The sequence below is a fragment of the Vulpes vulpes genome, chromosome 8, assembly GCF_048418805.1.
Source record: "Vulpes vulpes isolate BD-2025 chromosome 8, VulVul3, whole genome shotgun sequence".
Taxonomy (NCBI): Eukaryota; Metazoa; Chordata; class Mammalia; order Carnivora; family Canidae; genus Vulpes; species Vulpes vulpes.
In genome coordinates, this window is record NC_132787.1 from 80,080,362 (window position 1) to 80,104,897 (window position 24,536).

The 24,536-nt window shown below is 40.0% G+C and overlaps 1 protein-coding gene across 6 annotated transcripts in view; it reads left to right on the forward strand.

Annotated features, from left to right (window-relative positions):
• THUMPD2 (THUMP domain 2 tRNA and snRNA guanosine methyltransferase) overlaps positions 1–24,536 on the forward strand; it is a 53,930-nt gene that overhangs the window by 22,115 nt on the left and 7,279 nt on the right. For 3 of the 6 annotated variants that reach the window (XM_026018981.2, XM_072767242.1, XM_072767241.1), the window contains 4 exons: positions 983–1,054; positions 1,537–1,651; positions 10,683–10,791; positions 13,925–14,843. In XM_026018981.2, coding sequence (XP_025874766.2) covers positions 983–1,054; positions 1,537–1,651; positions 10,683–10,791; positions 13,925–14,252 — 624 coding nt within the window. In that variant the 3' untranslated portion in view covers positions 14,253–14,843. Of the gene's footprint in view, positions 1–982; positions 1,055–1,536; positions 1,652–10,682; positions 10,792–13,924; positions 14,844–24,536 lie in introns of those variants that run through there. The other 3 variants (XM_026018982.2, XM_072767239.1, XM_072767240.1) reach the window with 3 other exon arrangements.

Below are 24,536 nucleotides of genomic sequence, written 5' to 3' on the forward strand. Positions count from 1 at the left end.
GTCTCCTTCAAAGCTGCTTCTTCCCATCTCTTCCCATCTCAGTAACAGGGAACTCTGCCGGTTGCTCAGGTCACAAAGTCATTTCCTATCACTGCCATTCTTAACATTCCACTTCTCATCACTTCTACCAATACCACTCTTAATGCAAGTCACCATCATTTCCCGTTTGTATCCCCTAACTAGCCTCTCTGTTAACACTCCTACCCTTCTCTGATCCATTCTCTGCAAAGCAGCCAGAGTGATCCCACTGAAGTGTAATATCATGTTATTCCTCTGCTTAGAACCCCCCAGTAGTTTCCTATTTTTCCTAATAGAACCAGAATCCTTGCAGTACCTACAAGATGTGACATGATGTGACTCCTCCATAATAGGAATAGTTTTTTCTCCAAATTTCCTCTTTTCCCAGACACAGGTAGGATTACACTTTCCTGGCCCCTTCAATTTATGGGTGTCATGTGACTAACATACTTTAGCGAGTTAAATGTCAGTGGAAGTAATGTGTCTCACTTCTGGATGGCATCTTTAAGAGCTAGTATATAATTTGTCATGCTTTTTTCCCCTGTGCCACAGTAATGGCAATGCTCTGGATGGTGACCACTTCATGAGTTTGGCTTCCAGAGTAAGAAGCAGAAGCACCAGATGCCCATCTGTGAGGAATGTAGCATGAGCTGTGTATTTTTCAACCTTTAAAATTTAGGGATTGTTATTACATGCAGCATAACCTAGTGCATCTTGACCGACTCACCTAGCTACCTCTAATGTGAACACCACATTTTCTCTCTCACTCACTGCAATTTAGCCACACCAGAAACTTTCCTAATGTTCATACACCTGCCTTATGGCTTTAGCCACCTGAAATTCCTAATAAAGTGCAAAAAGCAATCATTACTCTTGAAATGTTGATTCCTTGAGTTTTAGATTTCTTTTATAATACATATTTATGATAGGCTGAATAACACCAAATCAATATTTCTGTCTGTAGGCTGGTGCATTTGTTTTAGATCCGATGTGTGGACTTGGAACAATACTTTTGGAAGCTGCTAAAGAATGGCCAGTAAGTTCTACAGTTTGACGAACCAAGCAATATATTTACTTTAATCATTAGATGTATATTCAATACCCCGTTATTTACAAGTAGATTGTCTTTTTAGGACTATTAGCTTTGCTTATATGAGTTGCTATTTATTGTTGTCAAAATAGATTATGAAGGGTTAATTAAATTGCTGTGTTTCTTAAAATAATATGACAAGTTTAGAAAAATGTGAACAATTTCAGTGATTAGTCATGACAGATTATGCTAATTCACAAATTCTTTGGACATTTGTTATTGTAAAACATAGTTTGTAAAAATTAACAATTCTAATTTTTTGCCATTGAATATCATTTTTTAAAAATACTATAAATTTGTTTTAAAGTGAATTAACAAATCTGTTAAATTCATTTTCATTATTTGAGAAGAAGCAAGTAGGTTTTCTTAACTACGTAAAATGCCAATAGTTTTATTTACACTTAAAATATGAATTTCTTTCCTCATAGGATGTATATTATGTAGGTGCTGATGCCAGTGACTCCCAGTTATTAGGTGCATGTGACAATCTGAAAGCTGCAGGCCTAAAGGATAAAATTGAGTTACTAAAAGTCTCTGTTATAGGTAAGATACTAAAAATGCGAACATTTGGGAAAATGAACATATGTAAATATATTTAGAATCATAATAGTAAACAAAATTCACTTTCCATACATATATAAAGGTTGAATTTTTTAGACCTTATACCTGTGGGCCTAATCCTTAATTATAACTTATTTTTCAAAAGATTCATTATTAATAACAACCTTTATTTGGTCTCCCTAAGCATTTAAGTGAAAGTACCTTTTTGAGATGAGTTTGTTGTCTCTGAACCATTTCTCACATCATAACCAGGGACCACTTAATACAGGCATAAAATAAAGAAGACCATACAATAAAAATAACAAAACTCTGGATTTCTTCCAGATAAACTGAAATGTGAATTATCTTACCTTTCCCCTGCCTCACATTGGACAGTGTTCCTGTGATACATAGGAATAAGGTAACCAACCAGACCTGTTTGTTAAACAAGCACTTCCAATGCTTAAACTTGAAAGCCAGTTTAAGGAGGAGAACAGTTTAAGGGGGACCAGAACAGTTGGTCCCCCAGTGAGGTAGAGGAAAACCGTTACTCCCTTTTTACTGATGGGGGATCAGCAGTGACAGACGACAAGAAATCAACTGTGCCCTCTCCAATCAAAATCATATTTCCCTAAGACTCATAGTATTTAGACTGTTTTAGACAAGTCTCACATTCTTTATTTCTTTCCTTTTTCCATAATACATCTTTCTCCCTTAAAAACGAGCACATTCAATTGCCAGCTAAGAAAATGGTATTCTCTTGACACAGGGTGAATACTCAGTAGTTGGTCCCAGTGTTTAACCTTTAATCTGTAGGAACAAAATATTGTTTCAAAAACTTTTATTGTAGAGGAAAAGTAGTAGAATTCAAGAAAATATTAGGATAACTTATGCATAAAAACATAATAAAACAGCCTGAAAGAAGAGGTTGTATTGTTGAATCTCATAGTTGTTTGCTGCCAACAACTATTTTTTCAACCTTTCTGTCAAAGCTTTTAATTGGACTTTATGCATAAGACAAATTTCTAGAGGAAACCGATGAATGATGAGGCTGAAATCAGCTTTCATGAATTCTAATTTCTTTCAGAAAGCTGTTTTGGGGGTACTTTCAAGAAGACTGGAATGGTTTCATCAATTGTTGCAGAGTAATGGATTTTCAAACCCTTTATAATCTCCAGAGTGCCTCAGAGGTGTCAGGAAGGAAGTACCGAGCTGTCTGGCCTCTGCCACTCTTCCAACTACATTTTTATCTTTCTTCAGGTGGGGGACATCTTCCAAAGATTTTACTCTAAAAATAAGCAAGGGGCTCAATTGTTGTTTTTTCTTTCTTAAGTGTTGAAAACAAAAGGTTCTCTATGGCTCCAAGTGGCCAAAGAAAGGAAGGATCATTCTAACTGCCATGTTAAGAATAGACTATAGCAGGGAGGATGGAGACAGGACACAAAGAAACCAGTTACAGGCTATTGCAATAATCCAGTATGAAATGAGGTGACTTGGGCCAAAAGTGCTATTCATGGAGGTGTTGAGAGGTCCGATGCATACTTTTTGAAGGTAGAACGAGCAGGATCTGTTGGTGGATTGAATGTGGCATGTGAGGAAGAGAGCAAGAATGACTCAGCTTCCTGGCTTGAGCAGCTGGAAGTGGGGTTGCCATCACTAAGTTGGGGAGAACTGCTGGGGAACAAGTTGGAGTTTTGGAGCCTGTCAAGTTCCATGTGATCATTAGGCACCAGTGAAGAAGGTGGTAAGTTAGTAGCCCCATGCCCAAATCTGGAGTTTAGGGGAGAGGTGAGGCATCATCAGTATAGGTGACATTTAAACCCAGATCACCTAGGGAATGAGTATAGATAGAGAAGGGAGAGAGGCGTGGGGGTGAACAGAGTACTCAAGAATAGAAGCTAGGTTACCCCAGGCCAGCAGCAGCCATCAGGACATGTTTCACTAAACTGTTGTTGAGGCTCATAGCATCATCTTATTGCAGTCTTTAAAACTATAAATTTGATACATTTTTCAAACTTACTTTTCTTTAGTTACAATTGAGATAAAATATATTTCACTATGTTATTTGTAGATTTTTCTTTTGTGAATTGTTTTCAGGGTAACTTTCTGGAGGAAACAATAAACCATCTATTTTAAATTTCTTCATCATCCTAACGTTTTAAAATTTTCAGTCTAGATGGAACCATTTAGACTTTGTGTACATGGGGCCCCATCTTAACTATTTAATAATTAGCCCTTCATTATACTTCTCTACTTTAGAGGTGGACATTGTAGCTAGGTCCAGGTGTTTATTTTCTTCACTAATTTGGTTTCACCTTTAAAAGCTTTAATCATAAACACAATTTAGAATGTTGAGACCCATGAATCAGTCTCTTATTCAACATTGACAGATGTAGAGATCCCACCCCTTTTTTACTATAGTAAGAGCACATAGACTTCAGAGTCAAACAGACCTAGTATAAATCCTGGCTCCATCATTGTTTGTCCAGTGTATGGCCTTCACCAAAATCCTGGACCTCTGTATTTCATCATCTAGAGTATGAAAATAATCGCTACTTCATAGAGCCTGTGATAGGGATTTATCACATACACACATTGAGTCTATTGCCTAACACACAGCATAATTAAAGACCTCTGTAAACATGGGTATGTCTAGGAAGTTGGTAATACTCTCATCATTGTTTGTTTCTACAGAATCACTATCTTTGTTCTCTTTGTGTACTTTAATGACTATTTTTTCTACTTTTTTAGTGAAGTTTACTTTGTAACTTTCTACTGGTATAAAAGGAGATGATCCTTTAATATGCAGAAATTACATGTGTTTATTCCTAAGTTTTAATTATCATGAAATTTTGGAACCAAATGAATGTTATGTTACAGGCTATCTTAGGAACTAATTAGTCATTGGTTAGGCTTTGTTTTTTGTTAATCTACAGGTATATGTACATTCCTAGGATAAGATAGAGAGCTGTAATACATACAGATTTCAGCAAAAGAAACACATGTATAAGTTAATTAAAATGACAGAATTGTTGACAGGTGAAAAAAGGAATATTTTCATTCCTTCCAACTAGACATTATATAGTCTGCCACATATCACTTCGGTGAGAGTTTATAACAAGCTTATTGCTTGTGTTTTGTTCTCAGATGTCCTTCATTTCAACTCTTGTAGGAGTAAGGCATGCTTTTTGCAATACACGCATCAGCTGCCCATAATGTGGTGGTTGCATTTTCTTTCATAACACTGTAAGTTTTCCTCCAATACCTATCCTGCTCTTGTTGGCCTGGTGTTCCAGCTACATGTCTTGTGGCCCATGCCATATTATGTAAGATTCATGAAGCTGCTGGGCTGCCCATTTGGGGAATCAGAAGGAAAAGTGGGAAGTGATGGGTTAGTTATACCTGGAATATGTGGAAATAGGGAATAAGAAGCTTACCACAGACAGTTGAGTGTTTTTTGGTTCAGTGGCTTTACAGTTTATTGTATGGTATCAATCCTTATTATTTGATAACACTTGTATAACAAACTCAGTAGTAATAAGTTTTTAAAAGCACATGTTTAATGAGAAAGTTAACACAGTTTCCATTTCTAAAGAAAGCTGATGAACACATTACTCAAGTGAAATGTTTGTTGACATTTATCATCACTGTGAGGACCATGATGATCCCACTTATCAAATGAAACAGATCTGTTTATAGGAGCATCTAGCATTTATTCTAAAACATAGTTATTTTAAGGAGACTGAGCCCAAAGACAGCTATTTATCAAATGCAGCTAAAGAAAATGCATTTAACTATCACTCTGTGAAGCATGACTTTTCATTTAGATCAAATGATTATTCTAAATTAATTCTCATTTTCAATACCAAGTTTTCTTATGTACATAAACAAAATGGAGCCATAGCTATTAATATGTTGATTCCATTAGTAGAAGACCTTTGCAGAGTTAAATGTTGCCAATTTTGTTTCAGTATTATCAAATGTTTCAAAAAGAAAACCCATTAAATCTGTTCCAATAATGGTTTAGCTTTTCTTTTTCTCAGTTCTTGGAAATTTAGGAAGTTTTTTCTGTCAAAGATGATGTCTTTCATAATTGTAGTGCTATAGTAAATTCTGCTCAGAACTGCACGTGTGTCTGTTTATGCAGTATTTAGTGGTAACTAATACTCTACTAAAGAAATCTGTGAAGCAGAAATGTACTTGGAATTTGGTATGCTACCCACAGAATTCATAATTACCTTCAAACAAGCACTGATGATAAATGAAATAGAAACTTAGGTTATGAAAATAATAAACTTTTCAAAAACCATTTTTTAAATATACAGGTGATAACTGACCTGCAAATTATTTGTAATGAAGATGGTTGCAAAAGAAAAAAAAATTTCAACATAACAAAACACATTTTATTTCCTTGCCCATCATCAGCTAGTTTTAAAAATATTTAAGCCTTCAAGGAATTACTTTGTGGGTCAGCCAAAGTATTCTACAATGGTCCTATAAAGTTTTTTAAAATAAACCAGTAGGCTCATTGTGGTTGCATTTTTTACAAAATCCATTGGAAATCTACAGTCAAAGAATTTTGCAAATGTAGTGCCCAAAAACATAAGTTTCTGCAACTTTTGATGAATTGCAGTTATGGAAAATAAAGCTGGCAACAGGAGGACATTAAAATCGCTAAGAACACCAAGGAAGAAATGAACAAATTGAAACAGTGAGAGGTCAATCATGCAGAAAATTTAATTTTTAAATGCTATGAATACACCTTGGATATCTTATAGGAAGAATCTTCTAATGGCTTTCTTTGATTGGATAAGCGTATATTCTAGAATAGAATGGAATCAAATTGAGAAGGGCTTAGATTCTGCAGCCTCTACATTGGTAAACCAATTAAAAGAATAATAGAGACAATTTACTTGAGTTTTGTGTTGTGAAAATGTTTGTCAAAGGCTCTCTAAATGGAGAGATTGAACTGGGGGCTGAAATATTAAACTTTCCCTATGAAAGAGACAGAATTAAGAGTATCCTTCACTTAGAATTTTCTCTGAGCTCTCCTGTTACTTTAGAAACTATGGCTCTGTTACCTTAGAACCTATAAAGAAAACACTTTCTCAAATAAAAATATTAGGGTCTACAGAGAGTTTATTAGTCATAAAAGTGAAACTTTGAAGAATAGCAGGCAATTTTATGAAAAAAATTTGAAGTCCGTATTAAAAACAAATACTACATTCTTCAGAAAAATATCAATAATGATATGGGATTAGAGACTGATACATCCAAGAATCTAATCAGTGTAAGATTACAGACCACAAAAAATCATTTTACTTGTTAATTTTGATGTTAATATCTTAAAAGTTTGTGGGTTTTCTTATTTCAGTGTGCCCAGATACTATTTTTTGGTCCACTATAATAATAAACCAATTTGTCAGAAAATAAATATTTCAAAAAATATGTAATTTTATTCCTAATCATCTTGTTCTTGAAAATGTTCCTGTTTGGACTATAAATTAAAAGGTGACCAGTTCCAGATGCCAAACTATACTTTGCATATTTAAAACTAATTATGAGCTTCTGGATGAAGATAACAGAGTGAAACTTTACTGAAGGATTTGTATCCTTCTGCAAGGAATAGTAAAAATAGAAGGAAAGAAATCAGCAGTAGCAACCAAAGAAAGGGCATAATCTCATACAATAAACTTCAAAATTTGGCCACAATGGAAAGAAACAGGAAGTTATAGAGCAGTTTAAGTAAGTATAGTCAATAGAATAGTGGCTATTTACAAGGTTACTGACGCCAAGTGTGACTCCAAAAATATACCCATCTAAGATGTCATTTTAGTACAAAGACATTTTCAAATATAAAAAAGTTCAGGCAAGGTGCCTGGGTGGGCCCAGCTGGTTAAGAGTCCGGCTCTCAGTTTCAGCTCAGGTCATGATCTCAGGATGGTGAGATCAAATTCTACATGGGGCACCACACTTCAGCACAGAGTCTGTTTGATATTCTCTTCCTCTCCCCTGCCCCCCACCCCTCATTAACATACTTTCTTACTCTCTCTCTAAAAATAAAATAAAAGTTTCAAAAAAAAAAAGTTCAGGCAACATTTCACTAAATAGCCCTTCAAGGGAAAATTTCTAATAAAATCCAAATATCTAAGAGAAAAACCAACAAGAATAGAGAAAGCCAAGACAGTGATTGGTCATGAGGACTGAATCAACTTAAAAATACAACCGATTTTTAACAACTATGAGAGTTACAGATCAAGGACAGAATACAAATGTATAAACCTACACAGTAGAAAGAACATTGAACAGTAGGAAGTATGAGGAAAGAAACAGGAAGAGTATGTGCAATTTTGTAGAAGACCTCAGTTTATTTAGTCATTTGTCTAAATATGCACAAAAAGATACCTTAAAGGCTCTTGAAACCTATTGGAGGAAAATATATCAGAGCCATAATCCTGAGTTTTGAGTAGTTCTTACCCATTTTTCTCCTGGAAGGAGGGAGAAATAGAGCGGTTCTTTTGTTCAAGACTTATCAGCATGTTAAATTTTTTTAGCATGATATTCTTGAATCATCCTGTAGAGTTGTAAATAAGAGATGATTTTTACATATTTGTTTCGAGCTATGCTTCTATTTCAGAATTTTATCTCCTTAGTTACAGGCAAACTCTTTGTTCACAGGCAGCTCAAAGCATTTAATAGTTTAAAAGATTTTACAGTGTTGAAAATTATGGGTCAGGTGCTCATGATTTCAGGAATTTCCTCATCAGAAACTCTGGAGGTGGGGCCAACAGGCTGTATTTTACCAGCCCTTCAGTTGATTTTGATACATACTACATAGTAGATTTGGGATGAAGGAGGCAAGGATTTGCATTTGTAGTTCCCAGGAGATACTGCTGCTGGTGGTAACTCCTGATGCTGCTGCTCAGGAGATACTGCTGCTCTGAGAACCAGTGCTGGAGGAAGAGTAGGAAAGAGGCCCACCTGGAAGCAGTTGCCCTGCATGGCCTTTGAGGAGCCGGGATAAGGGAGCACTGTTCTGCAGAGCTACTTTGAAGGATTCTGGCCACTGGTCTCTACCTGGCTGTCATCTGCCCATACACCCAGAGAGGACATTGTACAGAATAACCACAAGAAGAGCTGTTATTGAGTGCTCACTCTGTGCCAGGCACTGTTCTAAATGCTTTCTGTAAATGATCTCACTTGTAAACTTCTGAGATAGGTACTCTTACCCTACGTTACGGACGAGGAAACTAACGTAATAGTTTCCCAGAGCCCCGCCCTAGTTAGTAGCAGAGCCAAATACCAGCTGTCTGATACCAGGGCTTGCCTGCCCTCTCACATACATCAACAACGGCTTATTTTATGTTCTATTAGAAGATAGCATTGCTTAGTTCCAGAACTTTTTGAAAAGATTATTTTGTTAACTTTGTTCCCTCCCTCAACTTCTAAAATTATTTTAAGCAGTTCAGCCAATTATATAATACAGAGTAGGAAAGTTGCAAACAAAAATAGAGACTGACAAAAAAAAAAATGTTACCAAACCTGAACAAATTGGGCAGCTAATATGTGTGTGTCTATGAGAGAGAGAGAGGGAGAGAGAGTGCACAAAAGAAAGGCATGGGCTCAAACTCAAGAGTAAACTACTGTGTGGTTTCTCATGTATAAAACATCCAATAACTATGATTGCCTTCACTGTACATTGCCTTGAGTAGTTCAGCAAAAAGTATAGAAACAGTATTTAAATGTACATGTCCTATATCAACACCGTTAAACTAAATGCATGAAATTAGAATATGATTTGGATATGATAGAATATGATTTTGGATATGATAGAATATGAACTGTACCTGGGTAGCACAGTTGGTTGAATGAATAATCGACTCTTGGTTTTGGCTCAGATCATGATCTCAGGGTCATGAGATCAAGCCCCACATCAGGCTTCATGCTCAGCAGAGTCTGCTTGAGATCCTGACTCCCTCTCCCAGTGTGCCACACCCTCTCTAAAATAAATAAATAAATCTTTATGAAAATATACTACTCAGAAAAATAATTCCTGCCTGACTTTAAAAGAATATTACCCTGAGACTTTTTCTAACAACTTATTCTTTCTTCTACTAATCTCAAGCAAGGGTTAGAACTAGGAGAGCTTATCAAGTAAGTGTTCATTAGACTTTCCCAGGTAATGGGACTTTTTGCTTTGGTTTTAAATTTCCAGCCAACAAAAATTTACATGCTATTCAAATTAGTAAAGATTATTTTAATTTTAATATTTTTACAGAATTAGATGCTATTCAAAATGAAAGTTGGGATATCGACCTTATGAATATCTAATTTACATGGTGGGTAGGAAATAAAATAAGGAGAAAATGAAAAGTATACTAAGAAAATGTTGAAGTTAAGATTATGTGTATTACCTTCTGATAATCTAATTTCTGAGAAATGTAAAGAGAAAAAAATTAGATTTAATCATCAAACACTGTATTTAATTTTGTTTAGTGATAATATTCATTTTGTTGATTTGTTTAGCCTCTTCTCTGGTCTTAGGTCTTAAGTAGATGTTCTTAACTTTTGGGTGTCCTTTAAAATTTCAGTGAAAGCTAAGATCATCTCCCTTAAAAGCAAAGAGATCTACACACACAAAATTTTATATGAAGAGGGAAATGAAAGTTATAGGATATAATTTGTAGAAAATTCTTCTAAACAAATTTAATGTATTTCTTCTTGGATCTGGCAACTTTCTAGTCATGTAATATGTTTAGAGAGTTCAATTTTCTGATTAATTTAAGATTCTGCTTAATTTATGTCATTTTATCATAACAGAAAAACCAATTTTCAAAAAACAGAATATAACAACTTTATCATTTATTTTTTTAGTGAAAACCCTTTTGGAAACTTGTAGTTTCTTGGACACAATGTTAGCAACCCCAAATTTTATTTAATATGCAAAAATAATTCTGAATATTCAGTTTTCTCATATTTAAGTTATAAATATCTCAACTTAATGTAACAGGATTCTCTGATTTCTGTATTCCAGAATTGCCACTGCCCTCAGAGAGTGTCGATATTATTATTTCTGACATTCCATTTGGGAAAAAGTTTAAGTTAAGGAAGGACATCAAAAGCATTCTACAAGAAATGGAGAGGTAAGTTGTTGAGTTTACTTTTATAATTTTTGCATTATTGAGCATATAAGCAAAATACATCCAAGTTCCTCAGTTAAGATTTGATTGCATTTTAGTAATTTCCCAGAGCTTTTGTAGCTTAATTTTGAGTTTTCAAACCAGAAGCTTATAATTGAAATAAATAGTTATCCTGTATCATCTTGCACTAGAATAAGTTTTATTCTGAAAAAGATTCCAATTTTTAATTCTTACCTGAAATTTGAGTATCTGAAATAGTGACGTATATTTTAATCACCAAGGTAGGTAATTTATGTATTTACTTCTAAACCTCACAAGAACCCTGCCTCCTATGTGTTGATCCCAGACACTTTACAGATGGGAAACTGGGACCCGGAAAGATGAACTTTTCCTCAAGATCACAGCTGCTGAGCCACATGGCAGAAGCCTCATAGGGAACGTTCAGTAACACAAGAGAGGTTACAACACTGCTGATTTTAAAATGAAGATGCAGAAGTATTATCCATGTCGTAGTTTCTAAGGTCTGCCTCAGGGAATAGAACTCAAAGTATTTCTTTGAGAGCCTCAGTGAGGGCTGAATATGTATTTTTCTGATCACTTAAGCTGGTAAAGGAGAGAACCTAGAACATATGGAAGAACAAAAGATAGGATGAAGAGGTCAATTTGTTAAATGTCTCCGTTGGGCATTTGGTAGAACAATACAATATAAATGTTCAGGAGCCTTATGTATCTAAATAATGTCACCACTAGAAAAAATGAGCCATAGGTTTTGGGTGGAAAAAATTCAGTGTCAAGGCTGGCATTCCTTAAGGAGAATTAAAGCTTGACATGAAGTGTAAGCCCAACTAGGATGCTCCACACTTCTTTTGGATTATTTCATTTCTGAGCAACTTCTCCTGCCACACAGTCACATCACCCTTAACATATTATGTAAGATCTCTTTGTGGGCAACACCTATAATTCAGACATTTCCAGAGCTCCTGTACTCCCTTCTGCCTGATAACACATTTCCCTCAAGCAGATTTTGCAACCTTGACTTAAGTGATATTAAAATCATTTCAGGAGCTTTTGAAAAACACTGACACTCATTCTCTACCCCTCCCCTACAAGGCTCCAATCTAATTGGCCTGGAGTAGAACGTTGATGTATTTCTTCACCACTTCCAGGCTAATTCTGTTATGCAGCCAGAGTTAATAACCACAGCCTTTGTGCCTAACTAGGCAAGTCATCAGCCATACTATGAAGCCAACTCAGCTCATGGTGAAATACTAATACATGTGAGTAATGACTTACATTTAGCCTGGAACTTTCCAGAAGATAGTCAAGATTTCCCCCCTAATTTGAAGGCCTCAGTAGGATCAGTTGAAAGTGTATGTATTTGGGGACCTGGGTGGCTCTGTTGGTTAAGCATCTGCCTTTGGCTTAGTAGTCATGGTCTCAGGGTCCTGGGATGGAGCCCCGCGTCGGGCTCCCTGCTCAGCAGGGAATCTGCTGCTCCATCTCCCTCTGCTCCCTATCTCCACTCATGCTCGCTTTCATGCTCTCTCTCTTTCTCAAATAAATAAAATCTTTAAAAAAAAAAAAAAGTGTACATATTTGAACTTTCATGACCATGTCTTCTTGACACCTGCCCACAGCCTTTGTGGTTTGATTTTTTACTTTTTATATCGTTTGAGGTTTTATATAGTCGGTGTAGCATACTACAGTGTAATTTAGAGATTAACTTGTCTTGACATTGATTGTTTAGATGAGGGAAAGCTACTTGCATTCCTGACATCTTTGTCAGGTGTGGGAGAGATTCCCTGTAACTCTCAGCCCTTGAGCTGTCACCCTATTTCCTTACCTTTACAACCAAACTTATTGAAAGAATAGTCTATGCTTGACATCTCTACTCCTCACCTTCCAGTCTCCTTAGATTCTGGTAGCAACATTTGCTCCTGTCCTCTACTAAGATTGCTGTGCCTGGGTTCACTAATGACTCCTCGTAATCCGAGCCACTTGTTAGTCCTGCAGCATTAGACACTGTTGAGACCACTCCCTCTGGAAAGTGTACACCTTTGACTTCCCTGCTGTCACTACTGTCCAGACTCTCTCTTAGCAGTATGATTCAGGGACCCTTCCTCCTCCCTCCTGCCTTAAACATGAAGTCTCTGTACCTTGGCCCCCTCTCTCTTCTCACTTGGTACTGCCACCACCACCACACACACACCGTGAGATCCTCCACCATTGTGGCTTTACCTGCTGTGTCCTGTTGAAAGTCTGAAATCTCTTCCTGGAGCCCTGGGCTTCTCCTGGCCTCCAGGCTGTCTGTCCAACCATGGATGGGCATTTACCCTGCCCTGTTCCCTAGGTCCCTCAGCACCTTCAAACAGCACTCTTTGCTTCCCTCCCCTTGTCCCCTCTGACTCACCCTCCTGCTGAATTCCTTTCAGTGCCTCCTCCTCACTTCTTCCTGTCTGCTGCCTTTCTGCCTCCATTCCTTGCCAGTGCTCTGGGCCCTCACTGTCACTTGGCTTGCCTCATTCCTGCTTGTCCTTATCTCGAAGCACAGGTTCAGGACTCACCTAATGCCTTCCCAGGGCACCTGGGATTTTCCCTGGATGGTGGCATTTGCCACCCTCTTGAATTTACTTGCCTCTCTCCTCCTTTCAGGAATATCTTCAGCAACTCAGAGCGCAGACGTGCTCTGCAGAATTTGCTCAAGTGATTGCATCTCAGGGTCTTCCCTTCTTTTCCTGGTCTTCCCTGTTGTCCTTCCCTTGTTCCTTTTCTCAGTCCTTCTGGTGATTTTCTTCTGCTACCATCCTACTACCTTTAATATATGCTGATTCTTTAGGATTCTTTCATTTGTCTTTTCCTTTGTACAATCACTTATTAGAATGTGACTATGAATTACTTTGAGGCTTGCCTTTTAAGTAGAGTAAAAATAGATAATTAAAGCAGATTTGTGCTAGTGATTCTGTAATTACTATAATGAATATGCATTATGGAAGATACTACCTAATTATCAAAATCCTTGTGTTTAAATAGATAAAATTAAATTTCAAATTAAAAACACCAAATATTTTAAATAAAGTGGGATTGTTTGTTGTCTAAAAAGAAAGAAATACTCATACCAATTACCATTTTTCTTCAGAGTGCTCCACGTTGGTGGAACCATTGTGTTGTTGCTCAGCGAAGATCACCACAGGCGCCTTCAAAATTGTGAACAGAGCAGCATCCCTTTGAATTCCGACCTTAGAATGACCACAGATGAACTTGGAATCGAAAAGTGCTTGAATCCAGGAGAAAAAACTAGCATACCAGAGACAGTGTCATCTTCATCTGAAGCCAGTAACCAGGAGGGCTTAGACAAAATGCTACCATTTGGCTCCTTAGTGCCAGTAGAATGCTACAAAGTTAGCCTTGGAAGGACAGATGCATTCATATACAAATATAGGAAGTCCCACTCTTTTGGACTCTAGCAGGCTTGCCAGGTTCAAATCCTTTTACGGCAGCTGCATAACAGTGAAGGTGGTTGTTTTAGGATCTTAATAGGGCCACAGAATTCCAAGGAAACAAACTCCCCTGAGGACACAAGGTGTGGCTGCTGGACTCAGGTTCTGAGTAGTGAGCTCCAGCTTTATACTCTAGGAGCTAAAAGTGCTGACCAAGGCCAATGAATGAATATTTATACTAAAGGACTCTAAACTTTGTATTCTGCTGGAACATGAAAAGTTCTGCCCTGCCTGCACTATTTCTGAGCAGAAGCTACAGCTTTGAACAGAGGTTTTCAGAGGTTGATATAAAGTATATTGTAGTCATCACAAGGTTGATGTTTAAACAATCAGATTTTTCTAAATATAGAAACTTTTATGTGTTACTTTTTTTGATATTAAACTTGATTTTTAAATCTGTAATTTTCTTCTCCATTGGAATAAAAAAAATTTTTAATTGCAATATCTTTTATATGTCCCATATTATATTATAAAACATTAATAGGAATGATAACAGTATGAATCAAGCCAGTATCATCCAACATGATGGAAAATAAAGTTTGCTCTTTTTCTTTTAAAGATGTTATTTATTTATTCATGAGAGACACACAGAGAGAGGCAGAGACAGTAGGCAGAGGGAGAAGCAGGCTCCATGCAGGAAGCCTGGTGCGGGACTCGATCTCAGGACCAGATCCCACCCTGAGCCAAAGGCAGACGCTCAACCCCTGAGCCACCCAGGCATCCCAGTTTGCTCTTTTTATAAAAGCATTAATAAATTATCACCTCTCTCTTATTTAAATTAAATACATTCCTTGTGTTTACCACTGAGAAGAAAATAGGAAGTTGATGGAAATATGATTTTCATTTTTTCAATACTCTAAAGTAGTGACTTGGCTTCTTGGTTGTTTTAGTACTATTTGGACAATGTTTCCATGTTTGGGAAATTTCTCACCTTGTGAATCCCACCTCTCCAGAGCAGAAGCTGAAAACTTCTTTTCCAGCTAGGGCCTGGCATGTAACCTTGGCCCAGTATCAGGATCCACTAATCAGTGTGGGGCTAGTGGGGCACAGGTGATAAGTGGGATTTTTATCTCTCAGATACTACTTCACAGTAATCCCAGTGGGAACTGAGCTCGTCATGTATTCATACAACAAATATTTATTGCATACCTATTATCTGCCAAAGCATTGTCCTGGGTCCTTGGACCACATCAATGAACCAAAGATCCTTGCCCTCATAGGACTTAAACACTCTCATAGGAGAGACAGATAAGAAACAGGAGACAGGAGACATAAGAATAATTTATTTGACAGGTTAGAAGGTGGTAAGTGTGAAGTAGAGGGAAGGAAAGCAGAGTATAGTGATCAGGAAACACAGAAGGATGGGTATACAACTGTTTTGCATTTTTCAATTAGGTCAAGCCTCATTAAGAATGTGAGATTAGAGCAAATATTTAAAGGACACAGAAGAGTGTATATGGAATATAGGCATATGGAAAAGCAGTTGCAAATGTTGTAAGGCAAGAGCATGCCTTATGTATTTGAGGAAGAGCAGAAAGGAAATCTGGCTGGAACAGAGTGAGGGGGAGAAGGAGAAGTTGAAAAGGAAATGAGTGGCAGGTGGCAGTGGCAGGTTAGACCAAACAGGACCTTAAAGATAGTAAAAGGACTGACTGACTTAAAACTACTATACGTGTTTAAACAAGTAGAAATCCTTTTTTTAAAGATTTTATTTATTGATTCATGAGAAACACAGAGAAGCAGAGACATAGGCAGAGGGAGAAGTGGGCTCCCTGTTGGGGAGCCCGATACAGGACTCGATCGCCAGACTCTAGGATCACGACCTGAGCCAAAAGCAGACAATCACTGAACTTCTCAGGTGCCTGAACAAGTAGAAATCTAACATACGTTTTATAGAGTCACTGTGACAACTATAGTTTGAGGAGGCAAAGGTAGAAATACCAGTTAGGAGTTTTTTGCAATAATCCAGGCAAGAGAAAATGGTAGCTTGCCCCCAGGGCAGTAGCAGTAGATGTAGTAAGAGGCAACTGGATTCTGAATATATTTCAGTTCTCAAATACAGCATCTGCAGATGTGTTTGATGCATGGTGTGATACGTGGAGAGGAGAGAGGAGTGACTGAGATACTTAGTCAAGCCCCCTGAACAGGGTGCTTCCATCAGCTGGTGGGGGAAAGGCTTCGGAGGGGGCAGGTTGGGTGTGAGATGGCAAAAGCTCATTTTTAGACTTGCTGACTTTGAGATGTGCATTAAACGTTCCCTGTAGGGGAGTTGAGTAGGCAATTGAATACATGAGTCTGAAGTTTAAGACAAAGTTCTGCCCTGGAGATAAAGTTTGGGGATTTTCAGGATATTGATGCCATGAAACTGAATGGGATCTCCAAAGGACTAAATGGAGGAGGAGAAGGAAGAGGATACAGAGCTGAACCCCGGGTTCCTCCAACACTAAGAGTTCAGGAAAAGGGAAGGAACCTGCAAGGGAACGGGAGGAAAATGAGTGGTTGCTTGGAAGGCAAATGAGCAAAAGATACGGAGGAGGGGGTGATCTATTAAATGCTGCTAGATACAACACAGACTAGAAATTAGGGGGATCCCTGGGTGGCTCAGGAGTTTAGCACCTGACTTTGGCCCAGGGCGTGATCCTGGAGTCCCGGGATCGAGTCCCGCATCGGGCTCCCGGAATGGAGCCTGTTTCTCCCGCTGCCTGTGTCTCTGCCTCTCTCTCTCTCTCTCCATGTCTATCATGAATAAATAAAATCTTAAAAAAAAAAAAAAAGACTAGAAATTGACCCTTGGAGGGGCACCTGGGTGTCTCAGTGGTTGAGTGTCTGCCTTTGGCTCAGGGAGTGGTCCCTGAGTCCTCGAGTCTCGCTTCGGGCTTCCTGCAAGGAGCCTGTGTCTCCCTCTACCTATGTCTCTGCCTTTCTCTTTGTGTCTCTCATGAGTAAACAAATAAAATCTAAAAAAGAGAAAGAAAGGAAAGAAAGAAGAAAGAAAGGGAGGAAAGAAGGAAGGAAGGAAATTGACCCTTGGATTTAGCAATGAGGTCATTAATGACCTTGACCATCTGAGTTTAGCTGGAGTGGGGAAGGAGCAAAAACCACACTGGATTGGAATTAAGAGAAAATAGGGGGAAGAGCTGGAGGTAATGAGTACAAAAAACTCTTGCAACTAGTTTTGCCAAAAAGGGAGCATAGACTGGAATTATTAGGTTGGTAAGGGATGTGGAATCAAGAGAATGACTTTTTTTTTTTAAGATGGAAGAAGTAGCAGGATGTTTTTCATATTGAAGAGAATGTTCCAGGAAAGGCAAAAAAACTCATGAAGTAGGAAAAGGATAAGTGCTGGAGCAGTGTCCTTGAAAAGGGGTTGGAATACATTCCACACGTGGGGGAATTAGCGGTCGATAAGAGCGTGAATAATTTCTCCATGGTTACAAGTGGGAAGGTGGCAACAGGCAGTTCTGCAATAACACGATAAATGTGCCCCTGAAAATTTTTCATTCTCAAATTCATGCACTAAAAATAACAGAATTTACGGAAGAAATACCAGACAGACCATTCCAAACCTATCCAACTTTAGAAATTGCATACTAACAAAAACACCAATTAACATAATTTAAAAGAACATGCTAACATTCCTAATAAATAAATACAGTTGATCCTTGAACAACACGGGGGTTAAGGGGCCCTGACCCCCACACAGTCAAAAAGCCACACATAATTTCTGAGTCCCCAGCAATTTAACTACTGACAGCCTACTGTTGACCAGAAGACCTACCAATAACATAGTCGATTAGCATATATTTTGTTATATGCATTATACTCTGAATTCTTACAATAAAGTAAGCTAGGGAGAAAAAAATGTTACTCAGAAAATCACAAGGAAGAGAAAATACATTTGTTGCACTGGTAGGTCTATCACTGAGAGGGCAGGGCAAGGGCAGCGGCAGCAGTGCCCCCCTGCACTGGGATGGCACAGTCGCAGAGCCTTGTGAGCAATGCATCAGCCTAGCACAGTACAGCTGCGTGTCTGCCTGAAGGTGCACCTCCAGCCCTTGGCCACAGGGAGGGGTCTGCGCCTGGCCTGGCTGAGGCTCAAGGCCCATGGCCACTCGGAGCACCAGGAGGACTGAGAGGTGGGGCGCTCAGAGCTACCTGGCTGCAGCAGCACTGCCCCTGCGTTCTGGGCATGGTCCTTCAACTTGAGCCCAGCCTCCTGCTTGCCCACACAAGCTCTCCACCCAACCACCCTGTCAGCACATAGGTTGACCTGTGGCCTTGCCTGGTCCTGGGCCCCTGTGGTTTGCTCATGGCTCTGAATGGCCTCACCAGGTACTGAGAGGGCAGCAGACATGACCTCTGCACCCTTCACCTTTGATTTGGTCCTGTGGAGACTGAGGTAGGCAGCTATAAATAAATGCCTTGTGGCTTTTGTTGCCAACTGTTAAAGGGGGGGGGGGGTGCGCAGGGCACCTGGGTGGCTCAGTCATTTAAGCATCTGACTCTTGATTTCTGCTCAGGTCATGATCTCAGGGTCATGGGATGGAGCCCCACATTGGACTCCACCCAAGTTTGGAGTCAGCTTGGGATTCTCTCTCTCTCCCTCTACCCCTCTCCCCTTCCTCCCACCCCCATGTGCACAGTAAATAAATAAATCTTTTTAAAAAATTGTAAAAGTGGACCTCCACAGCTCAGACCCATGTTGTTCAAGGCTCCACTGTATTTCAGTAAATAAAGGATTTCACCTTTCGAAGAAAAGGGCAAAGGCAGCTTGATAGAATTTGGTAGAAGGAAGGGTAGAAGCTGCTACATACATACTAAACACTTCCAGGACATAACCTGTGGCCCAATGGAATAGATAAGAAGATGCAGTGAAAAGGCATCATGCAAACTACCCTACTCTTCGCAGTCTGCTCATTCAGCTCATTCCATTAGTGTCTTCACATTCAGCTGCTCTTATCTGGTGGCACATAATATTAATGTGCTGGGGGCGGAATTGTGAACCGACCCAATTTCCACCTTATAGTGACATCATCCCCCCCCCCCCCACCTAGCAATAATATTTGAGTTAATGCCTATTACAGAAACACGCATTGTAGAACAGACTGTAAGTGGGAGCAGATGCTGGAAGGTGGGCGGATGTGGTGGTGGTAGACTGTGCAAGTTCTCTTCTGACTGCTTCAGTGTTCTCAGTGAAAAATTATGTGGTAATTCCCCCCAGACTTTATGCCTGGAATGGTGCCCTCAGCAAACGCAGAATCCCCACAATGGCTTCTAAACCATGGAGTAAGGGTGTCTGTTAGAGGAGGACCAAGATCCCATCTTCCCCAGGCTCCCCCAATCCTACCAAAATAGCCAAACAAAAGCAATAATTCCTCTGTAGGAACTGCAACTATTAGTGCCATTAAGAAGAAAGAAGCACAGATGCTTGATGGAATTCCTTGGCATCAGAAGGCATCTATGTCACCTGTGGGTTTGTTGCTCTGACTCATTTACTTTTAATGGAGGCTTACGCAAGAGAGGATTCTCCAGCTGATCCAGGCCCACAGCAAGTCCTAATAGGGGAAGTATAGCTGTAAGCGCTTAGCTTTTGGAGCAAAGCCAAGCTCCCTTGTGCAAGTAATTATTCTCCTTTTAGAAAGAACTCTTGGCTGGCAAATGAAGGCTTGACCACAGGATACTAGAATGACTATGTAACCTAAACTGCCCATCTCGAACCGAGAGTGATTCGATCCACCAAGGCCAAGTTCAGGGAGCCCAGCCCACCAGCACATTCTCATCAGGTGGACGCGGTTTTTATCAGCACAGAGCTCCATGGCTGGAGGTCCTTGTGAGCTACAGGAGCAGCCAGCACCTTACCCTGCAATGTGCCTGCTGCCTGCTGCGCTGCAACCCTCCCTCGTGACCATGGTCTATGTTGTACACTTTGCCTGGAAGGAGAGAGAGAGCCTGAGACGTAGATTTCACTACGTCATGGCAGGGGCTACCAGTTTGAAAGGGCGGTCAATGACATGATATTTGTGTCCTACCAAAATGGTCAAGAGTTACCACCATGGAGGAGGTTCCAAGTACGTAGGTGGAAGAGTGTCTGCCCTGTGTCTTCCCTTGGCCCTAGCCACTCTTGCTCGATGACCTCATGGACAAGGTGGCTGTGGTTTCAGGAATAGAGATAATGTACTGGGCCAATGAAGGACTTGTCACCAACTGCCTGCTGCCACTGCTGATTAACTTTCAGCAGCATGACCAACCCTGAGACCTATTATAATACCACACTCAGGAGGAAAATTACTTCCTGTCCCTTCCCTTGTGGAGAGGGCAATAATTTGTCCTCAGTGGAATAACCAGTCATTCTAGGTTTGCATTCTCCAGGCCAGGAGCACCTTTCATGGACTTACCCAACTACCTTACTTGTGGTCGTTTATTTCGTGCAACAATGCTCACCAGAGTTCAGTTACAGTGATATAAGTGAGACCATAGGCCTATGCTCATAGGATTTCTTACCATGTACCGCACCACCTGAACAGAAGGCCTTGTGACATGAGTTATGGGGCCAGCAGAGAGAATTCCCTGAAGGGGTGAGATGCCTCCCTGCAGGATGCTGTGTGTGCTGTGATCCAGTGACCAATAGATGGTGCTCTTTCTCCCAAAATCAGAATAAAGAGACCAATAGGTGAAAGTGGGAGGGGTACTTATTACCCTACCACCTCTCATTAAGCAGGCACCAAAATGGAACCCACTTTCTGGAAGGGCAGCAGAATAAGCATCAGGGTCGAACGTCAATGGTGTAAGCTGCGCTGTGGGTGTTCGGCAGAGGCTGCAATGGGTCATCGTGGCAACAATCCCATCATAGGGTTTGGATGGTGTTCCCAGCTTTATAGCCAACCAGACAAATTTTCTGGCCCTTTTGAACACCTCAAAATATTTTAAAATAAACTCCTTTTCTTCTACACTACCTAAAGTGGACTATTGATCGCACCTGGGAACCCTGTCCCACATACCTAGGTTTCTAAGCACATTCCTGTGGTGCTTAGACACGGGCACTGCCTGTGTCAATCTCACTGGAATGTTTCCATATGGTTTGCATTTTCCCTTTTGCCATGTTTTCCAGGTCTCAATTTTCTATTTTTTGCTGCCCCTCCCCAAATTACTTTTAATGTTTTTGGCCTCAAAGATTTCGAACAATAAGGTCTTTTTTATTCTGTGCTGAAGCCTTACTTTCATCTTTCGAAGAAAAAAAATGCATGTGGGGGTGGACATCTTTGTGTGTGCAACCACGATGCAGCAAATGACAGAGAGAAAAATGTGTTTCTTCATTGACTTGAATGACAGCGGTAGAGATCATAAGAGGCAGTGGTTCTAATTATCTTAGTGTATTTCACAGAATTAAATCAGGGTTTTGAGTTCTGCTAGAAACATCTTTAATATCAAATGCATAAGGCAATAAAGCTTTTTGAGGATTTTCTAAAATTTAAGGTTATATTCTACTTGGAGTATTTTATAGTATCTCTCTCCCTTTGGTACAGGGTGTGGCCCATAAGAACGATTAATATTTCTTGAGCTAAATTGCACTGGCTCCTGTTGGAGGGTGACAAATAAATGCCTGTGAAACTGAGGACAGTGAATCAAAGGGACACTCAGAAAACCATGCAAAAGACAGATAGCTGCCCAGGGACACCTACTTCCTCTATAACCTAGAAAGCTAAGTCTCATTGGGGATTCAAAATATATTAACTTTCAAGAGGACCACTCACTCGGAAATGAGGTAAATACAACTGTTCAAAGAGCTATGCAGGAAAGCCTTTGGGCTAAAGTTAGGTGAGATGCAAGGTCTTTACAGAGCAATCCTAGTGGTTAAGAAATCTCAAGCGAGTGTTTTTATGCCTGTTATACCAACACTATTTCCTATAGTATATGTAGCTTTTTCTGTTTTCCTGTTCTTTCACTCATCTACTGAGCTATCAAGCATTTACTGAATACCTGCTATGTGTCAGGCTCAGGGGATGCTCCTTGGTAGACTGGCCTTGCCTGAAAGGCAGGTGGGCGTGGGGATAGGGGGTTTTGGCAGGGGTGGGGAGGGGGGTCACCACCCAGAAGTCTGAGTGTGGGAGAGAGGATTATCTCTGACCTCTGGAAATGGAGGGATGAACCATTCTCTGAAAAAGCTTGACTGAGAGGGATGAAGGAAGTCCAGGAAAAAGCTTGAGTGACAAGCAATGGATTTGTTAGGAGTTTAAAGAAGAGCTCAGTTTTCTTTGTCTTTCAGTTAAATTCCATGAATTTATTATGTTCAAGAGAATCAGATTTGAAGTATAATTTTGCCACCTGAATGCCATAATCATTTAATATTGTCAGTTTTCATCAAGTTCCTTCAGCAAGTAACTGCCTTCACAGGGGTGTAACAAAGGGGAGCAATTACTCCCAGCCCCCTCCCTGCCATCCCCCTCTCTCTTACTCATTATTTCTACGACTTCGTGGTCATGCTTCTGGCACCCTTTTGTGACTCTGCTCTGGAAACCTCCACACTATGAGATTGAGTTCACCTTGTTAGAGTGGGTAGAGTAACCACGTGTTCTGCTGTGTGCCTCCAGTGCCCTGTACTGGCCTCTTGATATTGACGTGGAAACCAAGGAAAAATAATTCACTGAGTCAGAAGTTTTGTTTTTTTTTTTATTCTTGTGTAAATCAGTTTATACCACTCTCCTGCTCAAAACCCTCCAATGAAGTTTCATTTTACTCCGTGTCCCCATCTGGCCTCCAACTTCATTTCTAACTCTCTTTCATTCTCCCCCCTTTCTGACCCTGGAATATGCAAAGCTTCGTCCCATTTCAGGCCATTGCACTTCCTGGGACATTTCCTCCCACACCTGCCTCGCCCAGGCTCTCTGCTCAAATGTTCCCTTATCAGGGAGGTCATCCCTGGTCTCCCTATCTACATGAGCCACCACCTCATGCTTCACACTATTCTCCTCGCCGACCCTATTCCTCTTCACAGCATCTACCCCCAGCACGAGTGGGGGTAAGCATGTTTGCTTATTGTCTATCTCTGCAGCTCCTGAGGGGAGAGGCTTTATTGATTTGCTCACTGATGATCCCCTGCAACAAAGTTAGTCTCTGGCACATACTAGTCACTCAGGATAGATCTCATAAACAAATGACCACATGCAGGTTACCTTTCATGGTCCTCTGCAAACCAAGTGGACAAAACCAGAAAGTTCCAGGAGGCTAGACTGAGTTCTCCTTTGCTTCAACCAAATCCATGCATTCCAATGTCACAAAGGGAAAAGAATTTTGACTGTTATTCCCTGAAGGAAGACTTTTTTTTCCTTTGTGTCACTGGGCTGTATGGAATCATGCAACACAAAACCAGCTGCTCAAACATTCCTAGGTAAAAGCCTGACATTTTCTGTGACACCCTTCTTGATTATGTAGGCGTATCACAAACCGGCAGGCTGATTGCTTTAAAAATAATGAAATTACACTAAATTCCATCTTAACCCATTGCATTCTTCACTCATCTGGCTCCCTGCAGTAACGGGTGTTTTGGACAAGGCTGAGAGAAGATGGTGTCCACCTGTGCTGCTTGGCTTGGCTCCACGTGTCTCTCTTGGCTCTGCCCTTCAACCCACCTCACTCCGCCTCCCACATTCTTCCCTCACTTCGCTCCAATTCTCTTGAAAACCATTCCCCACTCCTGTGAACACTCTTTAAACTGTTGCTTTATTTGGAAAACCCTTTGTTTAAGAACTGGCTCATCCTTTGAATCAATACTGCATTAATCACTCATGTTATCTCCCCCAGATTACCTTTCACAGTTGGTTTAGTTTCAATTCCCAGGTCCATTTTATTTGAGAAACATGTTGGCATGATAGCAATTTACTGTAGCCACCACAGAGGCATATAAAGCAGAGGCTAGGGCTTCATCAACGTGTTTGCAGGAATACAGATACTTAGATATGTGGACCTCAAAACCGAGGCAGCTCACTTGCTGGGAACTGAGACCCCTTGGAGAGACTGGCCAAGAGACTTTAGGTTACTGCTCAGAGTCTGTTTCCTCCACTGTCAACAGGGATGACAGCCAGAGCCTCCACATATGTCCTAAGACTGTCTTGCCATTTTGTTTTGAAGCCACTGCACAGGGACAAATCTCTCAACAAGAAACAGAAAATGAAGTACCCTCCTTGATGCATAATGAGAAGCTTGGAAGATATCCTTGTATTGACTCAGCATCAGATAGCTTCATGTCATTGTGTA